General features: G+C 35.7%; 1 protein-coding gene across 3 annotated transcripts in view; it reads right to left on the bottom strand.

Moving 5' to 3' along the window:
* The window catches only part of Kuz (kuzbanian), a 148,606-nt gene that overhangs the window by 21,862 nt on the left and 112,082 nt on the right, over window positions 1–14,662 (bottom strand). For all 3 annotated transcript variants that reach the window (XM_064050296.1, XM_064050297.1, XM_064050298.1), the window contains exons 5-8: window positions 10,468–10,802; window positions 9,857–10,021; window positions 408–803; window positions 4–356 (exon numbers count right to left, since the gene is read on the bottom strand). In XM_064050296.1, the coding sequence (XP_063906366.1) occupies window positions 4–356; window positions 408–803; window positions 9,857–10,021; window positions 10,468–10,802 (1,249 nt within the window). The remainder of the gene's footprint in view (window positions 1–3; window positions 357–407; window positions 804–9,856; window positions 10,022–10,467; window positions 10,803–14,662) is intronic.

Here is a 14,662-nt window from a genome sequence, read left to right as displayed (position 1 = left end):
TACCTGCACTGGGTGCCTCGACGCCTTTGACACCCCTTCGCCGACGCGTTCTCCTGCTTATCCTGCAGACTCAACTGCCGCGGATAGCAGCACTTATCCTGACACTCGTTATCGTCGTACCCACAATCGCACTCCTCCCCCACTTCCACGATCTTGTTACCGCAGAAAGCGCCCGCCGACGCAGTGAAACAATTCCGCTTTTTATTGTCTTCGATCGCGTCGAGCACGTTGGAGATGTTGCCCACGCTGCAACTGGAAAACTTGCTGTTGTTGGGGCGATCGCCACTGGTCGCCGACGCAAACATGATAAAGTTCCCGTTGAGACCCCCGGGTCTGCATTCCGGAGGGTAGTCGTGCTATCCAACCAAAATTACCACCTCCTCACACACAAATCAACCAAAACTTACCGGAGAGCCAAAATTGTGGCCGATTTCGTGCGCTAAAGTCAGTTGCGACACCTTCGGAGGCACTCTGCTGTTGTAATTGACGAAAGTGATGATTCCTGTGTTTAAGGAGCGCTTCGTGGATTGGTACATCCCCCCGATTGTCTCCGTGTAGGTTTTGTACCGCTCGCAAATCCCCCCTGAAGCGCCAGACGCGCTAGCGACCCAAGCCAAGCCCAAAGTTCCACCGGTGAAGTCCCTGTAAGTAAAAACGTACGCGAGACAGAAGTCCTCGTGGTTGCCCAAGGAGTGGATGTTGAGGAAGTTGCTGACGTCGATGTTTTCGAGACAGAATTGGTTCATCTCGCTGCATGGAGTCGTGCGGTGGTGGGTGCAGTTGCACAGCGAGTCGTCGTCGATCTGGAAATGGAGAAGAGTGGTGAAAGGTGGCTTGGGGAGGCGCGAGTGTTTCGAGAGTGGCTGCGAAGTGCGGCGGCTGTTATTAGCAAAAGGTGTAAAGCTGTAATGTTAATTAACGCTGAGATATGGCGCATAATTAGATCTTCGTTAATTAAATTGCATTATAGCTAATATTTCGGGTAATCTGGGCGTAGATACTGCAAAGACGAAACCAGAGAATCTATAATACATAAACAATTCTAAGAAGTAAGAGTGGAGTTTCGAAAGAATCGGTACGAAACGCGATTTTTTTTAGATTTCTAAAAATTTTCGATATATCAACGGTCGATTCTGGAAAAACGGTTTGAGTTATCAAAAAAGCTACGCCGGGAGTGAGTTCCAGAGCTCGAAATCTACATAAAATGTATTCAGTTGAGTTTCGAAAATGTCAAAATTGGCCGAAATTTGAAGATCATTGGAAAAATGACACTTTTAAAAAAGTTGTCTAAAAATTGTGAAAAAATTCAGGGTCGTAGATCTCGACAACCTGATTCCAAAAATATAGCGTGTTGATGGTCACGGAGCAACATTTTAGAAAGAATCGGCCCGAAATGCGAATTCTTGGAAATTTCTAAAAATTCCGATATTTCAACAGTCGATTACGGAAAAACGGCTGCCATTATCGAAGAAACGAGACCGGAAATGAGTTCTAGAGTTAGAAATCTGCAAGAAAATGTATTTAGTTAAGTTTCGAAAATGTCAAATTTTGGCAAAAATTTGAAGAAGGGGGGACCATTGGAAAAATTTTACTTTTACAAAAGTTGTCTAAAAATTCTGAAAAAATTCAGGGATGTACATTTCATAATGCTGATTCAAAAAATATAGCGTGTCGATGGTCACGGAGCAACATTTTCGAAAGAATCGGTACGAAACGTGGATGTTTGGAAATTTCGAAAAATTCCAATATTTCAACAGTCGATTCTGGAAAAACCGTTGGAGTTATCAAAAAAACGAGACCGGAAATGAGTTCTAGGGCTCGAAATCTACAAGAAAATGTATTTAGTTAAGTTTCGAAAATGTCAAATTTTGGCAAAAATTTGAAGACAATTGGAAAAATTTTACTTTTAAAAAAGTTGTCTAAAAATTGTGAAAAAAATTAAGGACGTAGATCTCGACATGCTGATTCCGAAAATATAGCGTGTCGATGGTCACGGAGCAACATTTTAGAAAGAATCGGTACGAAATGCGGATTTTTGGAAATTTCGAAAAATTCCGATATTTCAACAGTCGATTCTGGAAAAACCGTTGCAGTTATCAAAAAAACGAGACCGGAAATGAGTTCTAGAGTTAGAAATCTACAAGAAAATGTAGTTAGTTGAGTTTCGAAAATGTCAAAATTTGACCGAAATTTGAAGAAGGGGGGACCATTGGAAAAATTTCACTTTTAAAAAAGTTGTCTAAAAATTCTGAAAAAAATGAGGGACGTAGATCTCGACATGCTGATTCCAAAAATATAGCGTGTTGATGGTCACGGAGCAACATTTTTGAAAGAATCCGTACGATATGCGGATTTTTGGAAATTTCTAAAAATTCCGATATTTCAACAGTCGATTCTGGAAAAACCGTTGGAGTTATCAAAAGAACGAGACCGGAAATGAGTTCTAGAGTTAGAAATCTACAAGAAAATGTATTTAGTTAAGTTTCGAAAATGTCAAATTTTGGCAAAAATTTGAAGAAGGGGGACCATTGGAAAAATTTCACTTTTACAAAAGTTTTCTAAAAATTCTGAAAAAATTCAGGGACGTAGATCTCGACATGCTGATTTCAAAAATATAGGGTGTTGATGGTCACGGAATAACATTTTCGAGAGAATGGATACGAAATGCGGATTTTTGTGAATTTCTAAAAATTTCGATATTTCAGCCATCCATTCCGGGAAAACGGTTGCAGTTATCCAAGAAACGAAACCAGAAATGAGTTCTAGAGCTCGAAATCTGCAAGAAAATGCATTTAGACAAGTTTCGAAAATGTCAAATTTTGGCAAAAATTTGAAGAAGGGGGGACCATTGGAAAAATTTCACTTTTACAAAACTTGTCTAAAAATTCTGAAAAAATTCAGGGATGTAGATTTCGTAATGCTGATTCAAAAAACATAGCGTGTCGATGGTCACGGAGCAACATTTTCGAAAGAATCGATACGAAATGCGGATTTTTGGAAATTTCAAAAAAATTTCGATATTTCAACAGTCGATTCTGGAAAAACCGTTTGAGTTATCAAAAAAACGAGACCGGAAATGAGTTCTAGAGCTCGAAATCTACAAGAAAATGTATTTAGTTAAATTTCGAAAATGTCAAATTTTAGCAAAAATTTTAAGAAGACCATTGGAAAAATTTCACTTTTACAAAAGTTGTCTAAAAATTGTGAAAAAATTCAGGGACGTAGATCTCGATACGCTGATTCCAAAAATATGGCATGTTGATGGTCACGGAGCAACATTTTCGAAATAATTGGTACGAAATTTGAATTTTTGCGAATTTCTAAAAATTCCGATATTTCGACAACCGATTACGGAAAAACGGCTGCAGTTATCGAAGAAACGAGCCCGGAAGTGAGTTCTAGAGCTCGAAATCTACAAGAAAATGTATTTAGTTAAGTTTCGAAATTGTCAAATTTTGGCAAAAATTTGAAGAAGGGGGGGACCATTGGAAAAATTTTACTTTTACAAAAGTTGTCAAAAAAATCTGAAAAAATTCAGGGACGTAGATTTCGTGATGCTGATTCCAAAAATAAAGCGTGTTGACGGTCACGGAGCAACATTTTAGAAAGAATCGGTACGAAATGCGGATTTTTGGAAATTTTTAAAAATTCCGATATTTCAACAGTCGATTCCGGAAAAACCGTTGGAGTTATCAAAAAAACGAGACCGGAAATGCGTTCTAGAGTTCGAAATCTACAAGAAAAAGTATTTAGTTAAGTTTCGAAAATGTCGAAATTTCGCAAAAATTTTAAGAAGGGGGGACTATTGTAACAATTTCACTTTTACAAAAGTTGACTAAAAATTCTGAAAAAATTCAGGGACGTAGATCTCGACATGCTGATTCCAAAAATATAGCGTGTTGATGGTCACGGAGCAACATTTTCGAACGAATCGGTACGAAATTTGAATTTTTGCGAATTTCTAAAAATTTCGATATTTCAATGATCGATTTTACAAAAACGGTGGCAGCTATCAAAGAAACGAAACCAGAAATGAGTTCTAGAGCTCGAAATCTGCAAGAAAATGCATTTAGTTAAGTTTTGAAAATGTCAAATTTTGGCAAAGATTTGAAGAAGGGGGGACCATTGGAACAATTTCACTTTTACAAAAGTTTTCTAAAAATTCTGAAAAAATTCACGGATGTAGATTTCATAATGCTGATTCATAAAATATAGCGTGTCGATGGTCACGGAGCAACATTTTAGAAAGAATCGGTACGAAATGCGGATTTTTGGAAATTTCGAAAAATTCCGATATTTCAACAGTCGATTCTGGAAAAACCGTTGGAGTTATCAAAAAAACGAGACCGGAAATGAGTTCTAGAGTTCGAAATCCACAAGAAAATGTATTTAGTTAAGTTTCGAAAATGTCAAATTTTGGCAAAAATTTTAAGAAGGGGGGACCATTGGAAAAATTGACTTTTACAAAAGTTTTCTAAAAATTCTGAAAAAATTCAGGGACGTAGATCTCGACATGCTAATTCCAAAAATATAGCGTATCGATGGTAACGGAGCAACATTTTAGAAAGAATCGGTACGAAATGAGGATTTTTGGAAATTTCGAAAAACTCCGATACTTCAACAGTCGATTCCGGAAAAACAGTTCGAGTTATCAAAAAAACGAGACCGGAAATGAGTTCTAGAGCTCGAAATCTACAAGAAAATGTATTTAGTTAAGTTTTGAAAATGTCAAATTTTGGCAAAGATTTGAAGAAGGGGGGACCATTGGAACAATTTCACTTTTACAAAAGTTTTCTAAAAATTCTGAAAAAATTCACGGATGTAGATTTCATAATGCTGATTCATAAAATATAGCGTGTCGATGGTCACGGAGCAACATTTTAGAAAGAATCGGTACGAAATGCGGATTTTTGGAAATTTCGAAAAATTCCGATATTTCAACAGTCGATTCTGGAAAAACCGTTGGAGTTATCAAAAAAACGAGTCCGGAAATGAGTTCTAGAGCTTGAAATCTACAAGAAAATGTCTTTAGTTAAGTTTCGAAAATGTCAAAATTTGTCCGAAATTTGAAGAAGGGGGGACCATTGGAAAAATCTCACTTTTACAAAAGTTGTCTAAAAATTCTGAAAAAATTCAGGGACGTAGATCTGGACATGCTGATTTCAAAAATATAGCGTGTCGATGGTCACGGAGCAATATTTTAGAAAGAATCGGTACGAAATGCGAATTTTTGGAAATTTCTAAAAATTCCGATATTTCAACAGTCGATTCCGGAAAAACCGTTGGAGTTATCAAAAAAACGACACCGGAAATGAGTTCTAGAGCTCGAAATCTACAAGAAAATGTGTTTAGTTAAGTTTCGAAAATGTCAAATTTTGGCAAAAATTTTTAGAAGGGGGGACCATTGGAAAAATCTCACTTTTACAAAAGTTGTCTAAAAATTCTGAAAAAATTTAGGGATGTAGATTTCGTAATGCTAATTCAAAAAATATAGCGTGTTGATGGTCACGGAGCAACATTTTAAAGAGAATCGATACGAAATGCGAATTTTTGGAAATTTCTAAAAATTTCGAAATTTCAACGGTCGATTCTTGAAAAACCGTTGGAGTTATCAAAAAAACGAGACCGGAAATGAGTTCTAGAGCTGGAAATCTACCAGAAAATGTTTTTAGTTAAGTTTCGAATATGTCAAATTTTGGCAAAATTTTGAAGAAGGGGGGACTATTGGAAAAATTTCGCTTTTACAAAAGTTGTCTAAAAATTCAGAAAAAATTCAGGGATGTAGATCTCGACATGCTGATTTTAAAAATATATAGTGTTTATGGTCACGGAGCAACATTTTCGAAAGAATCGGTACGAAATGCGAATTTTTGGAAATTTCGAAAAATTCCGATATTTCAACAGTCGATTCCGGAAAAACCGTTGGAGTTATCAAAAAAACGAGACCGGAAATGAGTTCTAGAGCTCGAAATCTACAAGAAAGTGTATTTAGTTAAGTTTCGAAAATGTCAAATTTTGGCAAAAATTTGAAGAAGGGAAGAAGACAATTGGAAACATTTCACTTATAAAAAAGTTGTCTAAAAATTCTGAAAAAATTCAGGGATGTAGATTTCGTAATGCTGATTCAAAAAACATAGCGTGTCGATGGTCACGGAGCAACATTTTCGAAAGAATCGATACGAAATGCGGATTTTTGGAAAGTTCTAAAAAATTTCGATATTTCAACAGTCGATTCTGGAAAAACCGTTGGAGTTATCAAAAAAACGAGACCGGAAATGAGTTCTAGAGCTCGAAATCTACAAGAAAATGTATTTAGTTAAGTTTCGAATATGTCAAATTTTGGCAAAAATTTGAAGAAGGGGGGACCGTTGGAAAAATTTCACTTTTACAAAAGTTGTCTAAAAATTCTGAAAAAATTCAAGGACGCAGATCTGGACATGTTGATTCCAAAAATATAGCGGGTCGATGGTCACGGAGCAACATTTTAGAAAGAATCGGCACGAAATGCGGATTTTTGGAAATTTCTAAAAATTCCGATATTTCAACAGTCGATTCCGGAAAAACCGTTGGAGTTATCAAAAAAACGAGACCGGAAATGAGTTCTAGAGCTCGAAATCTACAAGAAAGTGTATTTAGTTGAGTTTCGAAAATGTCAAATTTTGGCAAAAATTTTAAGAAGGGCAGACCATTGGAAAAATTTCACTTTTACAAAAGTTGTCTAAAAATCCTGAAAAAATTCAAGGATGTAGATTTCGTAATGCTGATTCAAAAAATATAGCGTGTCGATGGTCACGGAGCAACATTTTAGAAAGAATCGGCCCGAAATGCGAATTTTTGGAAATTTCTAAAAATTCCGATATTTCAACAGTCGATTCCGGAAAAACCGTTGAAGTTATCATAAAAACGAGACCGGAAATAATTTCTAGAATTGGAAATCGACAAGAAAGTGTATTAAGTTAAGTTTCGAAAATGTCAAATTTTGGAAAAAATTTGAAGAAGGGGGGACCATTGGAAAAATTTCACTTTTACAAAAGTTGTCTAAAAATTCTGAAAAAATTCAGGGATGTAGATTTCGTAATGTTGATTCAAGAAATATAGCGTGTCGATGTTCACGGAGCAACATTTTCGAAAGAATCGATACGAAATGCGGATTTTTGGAAATTTCTAAAAAAATTCGATATTTCAGCCATCGATTCCGGAAAAACGGTTGCAGCTATCAAAGAAACGAAACCAGAAATGGGTTTTAGAGCTCGAAATCTACAAGAAAATGTTTTTAGTTGAGTTTCGAAAATGTCAAAATTTGGCCGAAGTTTGAAGAAGGGGGGACCATTGGAAAAATTTCACTTTTAGAAAGTTGTCTAAAAATTCTGAAACAATTCAGGGACGTAGATCTCGACATGCTGTTTCCAAAAATATGGCGTGTTGATGATCACGGAGCAACATTTTCGAAAGAATTGGTACAAAAAGCGAATTTTTGAAAACTTCTAAAAATTTCGATATTTCAGCCATCGATTCCGGAAAAACGGTTGCAGCTATCAAAGAAACGAAAGCAGAAACGAGTTCTAGAGCTTGAAATCTACAAGAAAACGTATTTAGTTAAGTTTCGAAAATGTCCAAATTTGGCTGAAATTTGAAGAAGGGGGGACCATTGGAAAAATTTTATTTTTAAAAAATTTGTCTAAAAATTTAGAAAAAATTCAGGGAAGTAAGTCTCGACATGCTGATTCCAAAAATATAGCGTGTTGATGGTCACCGAGCAACATTTTCGAAAAAATCTGTACGATCTGTGAATTTTTGAAGATTTCTAAAAATTTCGATATTTCAGCCATCGATTCCGGAAAAACGGTTGCAGCTATCAAAGAAACGAAACCAGAAATGAGTTTTAGAGCTCGAAATCTACAAGAAAATGTATTTAGTTGAGTTTCGAAAATGTCAAAATTTGGCCGAAATTTGAAGAAGGGGGGACAATTGGAAAAATTTCACTTTTACAAAAGTTGTCTGAAAATTCTGAAAAAATTCAGGGACGGAGATCTCGACATGCTGATTCCAAAAATATAGCGCGTCGATGGTCACGGACCAATATTTTAGAAAGAATCGGTCCGAAATGCGAATTTTTGGATATTTCTAAAAATTCCGATATTTCAACAATCGATTCCGGTAAAACCGTTGGAGTTATCAAAAAAACGAGACCGGAAATGAGTTCTAGAACTCGAAGTCTACAAGAAAATGTATTTAGTAAAGTTTCGAAAATGTCAAATTTTGGCAAAAATTTGAAGAAGGGGGGACCATTGGAAAAATTTCACTTTTACAAAAGTTGTCTAAAAATTCTGAAAAAATTCAGGGACGTAGATTTCGTAATGCTGATCCAAAAAATATAGCGTGTCGATGGTCACGGAGCAACATCTTAGAAAGAATCGGTACGAAATGCGGATTTTTGGAAATTTCTAAAAATTCCGATATTTCAATAGTCGATTCTGGAAAAACCGTTGGAGTTATCAAAAAACGAGACCGGAAATGAGTTCTAGAGCTCGAAATCTACAAGAAAATGTATTTAGTTAAGTTTCGAAAATGTCAAATTTTGGCAAAAATTTGAAGAAGGGGGACCATTGGAAAAATTTCACTTTTACAAAAGTTGTCTAAAAATTCTGAAAAAATTCAGGGACGTAGATCTCGATATACTAATTCCAAAAATATAGCGTGTTGATGTTCAAACGACAAACAAACGGAACGGCAGACCTACTTTTCACATTCAAGATGTTACGATTTATGAAAAGTGTACTGCCTACTGAGCACTTTTGATCGGAAGCAGCCAGTGCGGTAATGAGCGCTTTAAGCTAGCAGTATTTGAAATTATGTAATATACACCGTTATTACGCCCGATTATGCCCCTCAATGACTTTTATCGCGAGCATAACATTTTGTGTACTGAGAAATAAAACATAAACGTGATCGCTACCAGAATCTGCAATATAAAACCCACACAGAATAGAAAACAGGTCACCATTCAAAACCAGAGATTAAACTTTAGGAAATACGGTGGACAAGAAAAATCAATCGTGATCTTATACAAGATATTCTGCGGACTGCAGCATCTTTTACCCCGAAAAAGAAAAAAAAAATCCACCCTATTTATAAATAGAACACGCTACATTTTTTTTAAATTACGCATTGAAACGACGGCACTCAATTTAGTACCCGATCCATTATTCCCGGTGAAATATTACGACGCGGTTATTTTCTTCATATATCTCTGGGGACACCTGCATATTATTTCCATCGATTTAACACACCAGAAAAAAACTGGAACATAATATCGTGATATCCCTGTTTTATGCCGTGTTAACCTTCAGCTTATATGGTGGAAATTTATTTGATAACTTTTTTGCAATAAAATCTCGAGTGCCGTATTGCAGAAAAATTTCCTCTCGGTAAACTTCGTTCGTCGCTTTCGCCGGTCTGCTGACCGTAACAAACACGAACTCTTCGAAACAATTATCTATAAATAAAAATACCTATTTCATGCAATCGTGTACTTCCACGAAACGACTCTACTTTTCAGAAGTTATAATAAAAACGCCGACTTCCAATAATCGACAAATTCCTCATTCCAACAGTCGCAAGATCGAGCACCCTCAAGACGTCAGGAGAGGTTCTAAAAGGGGTTATAGTGCGTCTGTACTCTCAACTTTGAAACACTCGAGGCTAAAAGCCTGTTCAGCACAACGATCACATATTGGAGCGAATACGGAGTAAAAAAAAAAAAAAACGAATCCCGGCACACCATTTCCATTCTGTCACTCGTACCAACCTAATATTTTCTTTAAATTAAAATCTCAAAAACCCGACGGGTATTTACCTTAATCCTCTGAACTTCGAATTTAATATTCCGATGTTCGCTCCTTCCGTCGAATCTCGTATCCCTATAAATGTAATTAACAGCAGTAACGTGGTGTGCGATTAACGAGAGGATTTCTTCTCGGATCTTTTCGTTGAGTTCGCTCGCTTTGCGGGAATCCCCGTTCTGAAAAAGACAGAGAGTCATGCAAAGACGGTGACATGGGTTAATTAGCTCTTTGTGAAGTAGTCGGTATGAAACGAATAAGCCAGCGAAATTGCTTTAATGAATCTAATTCGGCATACGCGGAGACAGGCGAGCATAATAACCGAATTAATTTGCTTCAATGGTTGTGTCATTAGTCCGTTCAATGTCGAGTCGAGGGTTATTTTTTCGCCACGTCGACTAAACTTTCAAAATCACCTGCCAGACGCAAATTTAAAATTAATTAAATTAAATTAAAAATTTAGCATGTAGAAAGGTGAAAGTCGCGTGTCGTCGCGTTGGCCTTTGCCGCAAACCAGTTCCCCAACGACACATATTGAGTTATTACTCAATCGCGTCTTCGCCACCATGAATTTCAAACATCATTAAAACTTCGTTCCTTACCGCAATCCACCTCAAGTTTTTACCTCTGGAAATCCCTCCCTTATGTGCTTCCATATAAGTGGATCGGTTTGAATATACAACGAGCAAGTATTCTTGTTTTCGTCCCTGCGGGTGGCCCTCTTGTGCCTCGCGTGTTCCTCTTTGTTCGCTTCTCTCGAATACTTGCTGAGGTTATCCTCGTAATTATCGACGGATTTGATTTGAACTTTATCTTTAGTGGTGAACTTCTTATGCTTTCGGAATGCTTCTTTGGATGGAGGCGGCGCAGACGGAGGCGGTTCTTCGTCGATACCAGCGGTCTGGATTTTTTCCATCCACTGGATTGTTTGCTCGTTAATGCCACAACCTGCGGAATGACCTTTAAAAGAGAACAATGAGATTTCGAATCGCGATCAGCGTTAATTACACTAAATTAAGACGGAACAAAGAATTAATCTGGATAAGTGTAGTTATGTGCCGCTTACTACAAACGAGAACAGAGCTACAAGTGTGCCGCCTCTTTGAAAAACGTCCTTACTAAACCTGGAAAGAGCGCAAAAAGGCAAAATTTACCGATGCTCCGTCGTTTTCATGCACACAAAAACCGATCATAAAATGATGATTCAATAGGATCGATAGAACGCATGCCAACATGAATTGAAATAGACCAATTTTCAAGATGGCCTTTTAAATAAATGCTTCTGCGACAAACTAATGTGCCATTATATTGATTGATATCGAAGGAGTTACAGTCTGCTTTCATAAAATGGAATCAATTGGTTATCATTTACCACATTTTCTTCATTGGAGTGTAAATGCACAACTTATTGTTAAGAACAAGACAATAGCACTCCGCTCAACCAGAAACCCAGACAAAACACATATAACACTAGCAAAGCAATTGACGATTAATTTGTCAAATTTCCACGAAACACATCTTAAATAAATCAAACAATTCGCTATTTTTTAATGCGCCCCAATTCCAATCCCTGCCAATAAAACGGCCATGAAAAAGAATGACCTGATTATTATTCATAACATTGAAAGATTGAAAAATAAAACAAACACTGGTAATTTTTCGCAACGTTATAGTTATGAATTTCATAAATATTTATGAGTATGAAAGATAAACGTAATACGTGTGTTAACATAGACAAAGAATTTTTTCTAGGTCGACTGACTCACTTGAATGATGTGTCTTGGAAATATTCGAAACAGACGCAGAAATGGCCGTAATCATAACAGTGAAGAGATATCGCTAACAATCGGTGTTTATGTTCGTGGATTGCTGACAATTTTCAATTTGATGTATACTTTTTCAAATCTGAGTAAAACGTCTCGCTCGCTCCGCAACGATTACAACAAATTGATAGAAATGACTGGACTTAGCCGTGTTTATGTTACCAATTAGATGCTCATTCGTTTAATATAAAACCGTTTCATGACCTGTGGTCGCCTGGGAACTTGTTTGATCTACAGGCCAGAGCGCGCTCAGGCCAATATCGACTCTAAGCGATTTTTCTATAAGTGAACAAACTTAATTCATCATTGTTCATCATTTAATAGATAATGTCCAGTTATGGTTTATGAATCCGTGTTGAGTTTTTACCTTCGACGTAAAGATTTTTGCAAACAATGATCCGATTTCTCAATTTTTGTCCTCTACAATTTTACGAATTTTAAATATTTCGATTTTTCGATTTTCCAAATTTTGAGGTTTCTGAATTTTCAGTTTTCCGATTTTTCAATTTTTCCATTTTTTAAGCTTACGATTTTTCGAATTTGCTTTTCGGTTTTTCGATTTCTCAATTTTTTTGATGTTTCTTTCAGTTTAGGGATTTTTCAATATTTCGATTTTTTGACTTTTCTATGTTTGCATTCCTGGATTTTTTGATTTCGCGATTTTTTTAATTTTGGGCTTCTCAATTTTTCGACTTTCCAATTTTTTGTTGTTTCGATTTTTCAGTTATTCGAGTTTTTAATTTTTTAGTTTTTTAAATTTTAAATTTTCGAATTTTAATTTTTTGATTTTTTGATGTTTGGATTTCTCGATTTTTCAATTTTGCGATATTTTAATTGTTCCATATTTTAAATTTTAGATTTTTGGATTACACGATTTTTTGATTTTTCAGTTCCTCAATTTTTCAGGTTTTTGCTTTTTCCATTTTTGGATTTTTTAATTTTGCTTTTTGACTTTTTGATTTCTCAATTTTTCAGTTTTTTAATTTCCCAATTTTTGTATATTTTGTTCAATTTTGTGTTTTTTACGTTTATCGATTCTTCAATTTTTCTCCATTTTTCAATTATTCGAGTTCTGTATTTTTCAATTTCACGACCTCTTACTCTTTGGATTTCCAATTTTTCGCTTTTTAAACTTTCGATTTTTCAATTGTTCGACTGTTTTATACTTCGACTTCTCAATTTTTAAACTTTTCGATATTTTAACTTTTCAATTTTTAAAATTTGAAGTTTTTCGATTTCTCGTACGAAAAGTAGGAAAAAGGACGAAAAAGGACGAAAAAGTAGGAAGAAGGACGAAAAAGGACCAAAAGGACGGAAAACGACGGAAAAGGACGACAAAGGACGAAGAAGGACGTAAAGTTGGAAAAAGGACGACAAGTAGGAAGAAGGACGAAAAAGTAGGAAAAAGACGAAAAAGTAGGACAAATGACGGAAAAGTAGGAAGAAGGACGAACAACGACGAAAAAGGACAAAAAAAGACGAAAAGAACGAAAAAGGGCGAAAAGAAGGAAATTTATCAAAAAGGACGAAAAAAGTTCAGTTTTCCGATTTCTGAAGTAATCTTTTTTTTTATTTTCCCATTCCTCAACTTTTTAAAATTTCAATTTTTCACTTCTTCAATCCTTCAATTTCTCGAATATTCATTTGTTTTGATTTTTCAATTTTTCCATTTTTAAAGCTTACGATTTTTCGACTTTGCTTTTCGGTCTTTCGATTTCTCAATTTTTTGGATATTTCTTTCAGTTTAGGGATTTTTCAATATTTCGATGTTTTGACTTTTCGATTTTTAGATTCCTGGATTTTTTGATTTCTCGATTTTTTTACTTTTGGACTTTTCAATTTTTCGATTTTCCAATTTTTTGATGTTTCGATTTTTCAGTTATCCGAGTTTTTAATTTTTCAGTTTTCCAAATTCTGGAGTATCGATTTCTCGATTTGTCGATTTTTCAGATGTTCGATTTTTAAATTTTAGATTTTCGAATTTTTATTTTCTGATTTTTCGATGTTTGGATTTCTCGATTTTTTGATTTTTCAGTTCTTCAATTTTTCAGGTTTTTGATTTTTCCGTTTTTCGATTTTTTAAGTTCGTGATTTTTTAACTTTGCACTTTTCGATATTTTAACTTTTCAATTTTTGAAATTTTTAAGTTTTTCGATTTCTTGTACGAAAAGTAGAGATAAGGACGAAAAGTGGGAAAAAGGACGAAAAGGACGAAAAAGGACGAAAAAGGACGAAAAAGGACGAAACAAGGACGAAAAAAGACGACAAAGGACGAAAAGGACGAACAAGAACGGAAAAGAACGATAAAAGACGAAAAAGGACAAAAAAGAACGAAAACGGATGAAAAGTAAGAAAAAGGATAAAAAGTAGGCAAAGAACAAAACGGACAAAAAGAACGAAAAAGGACGAAAAAGAACGAAAAAGGACGAAAAGGGACGGAAAGTACGAAAAAGGGCGAAAAAGGACGAAATAGGGCGAAAAAGGACAAAAAAGGAGAAAAAAGGACGAATAAGGACGAAAAGAACTAAAAAGGACGAAAAGGACAAAAAAGAACGAAAAGAACGAAAGAGGATGAAAAGAACGAAAACGGACGAAGAGGATGAAAAAGTACGAAAAAGGACGGAAAAGGACGAAAAAGGACGGATTAGGACGAACAGGACGAATAGGATGAAAAAAGAAGAAAAGTAGGAAAAAGAACGAAACGGACGAAAAAAGACGAAAAAGGACGAAAAGTAGGAAAAAGGACGAAAAAGACGAAGGACGAAAAAGGACGAAAAGTAGGACAAAGGACGAAAAAGGACGAAACAGGACGAAAAAGGGCGAACAAGGACGAATAAGGACGAACAAAGACGAAAAGTAGGAAGGACGAAAAGTAGGAAGGACGAAAAGTAGGAAGAATGACGAAAAGTAGGAAGAATGACGAAAAGGACGAAAAAGAACGACAAAGGACGAAAAAGGACGACAAAGGACCAAAAAGGACGACAAAGGACCAAAAAG

Source organism: Zophobas morio, unplaced genomic scaffold, assembly GCF_036711695.1.
Source record: "Zophobas morio isolate AGI-343-1 ecotype UQ-CSIRO unplaced genomic scaffold, CSIRO_AGI_Zmor_V1 ptg000008l, whole genome shotgun sequence".
Taxonomy (NCBI): domain Eukaryota; kingdom Metazoa; phylum Arthropoda; class Insecta; order Coleoptera; family Tenebrionidae; genus Zophobas; species Zophobas morio.
The sequence above is the reverse complement of the archived record's forward strand: the minus strand, read 5'-3'. Positions and strand labels throughout refer to the sequence as shown.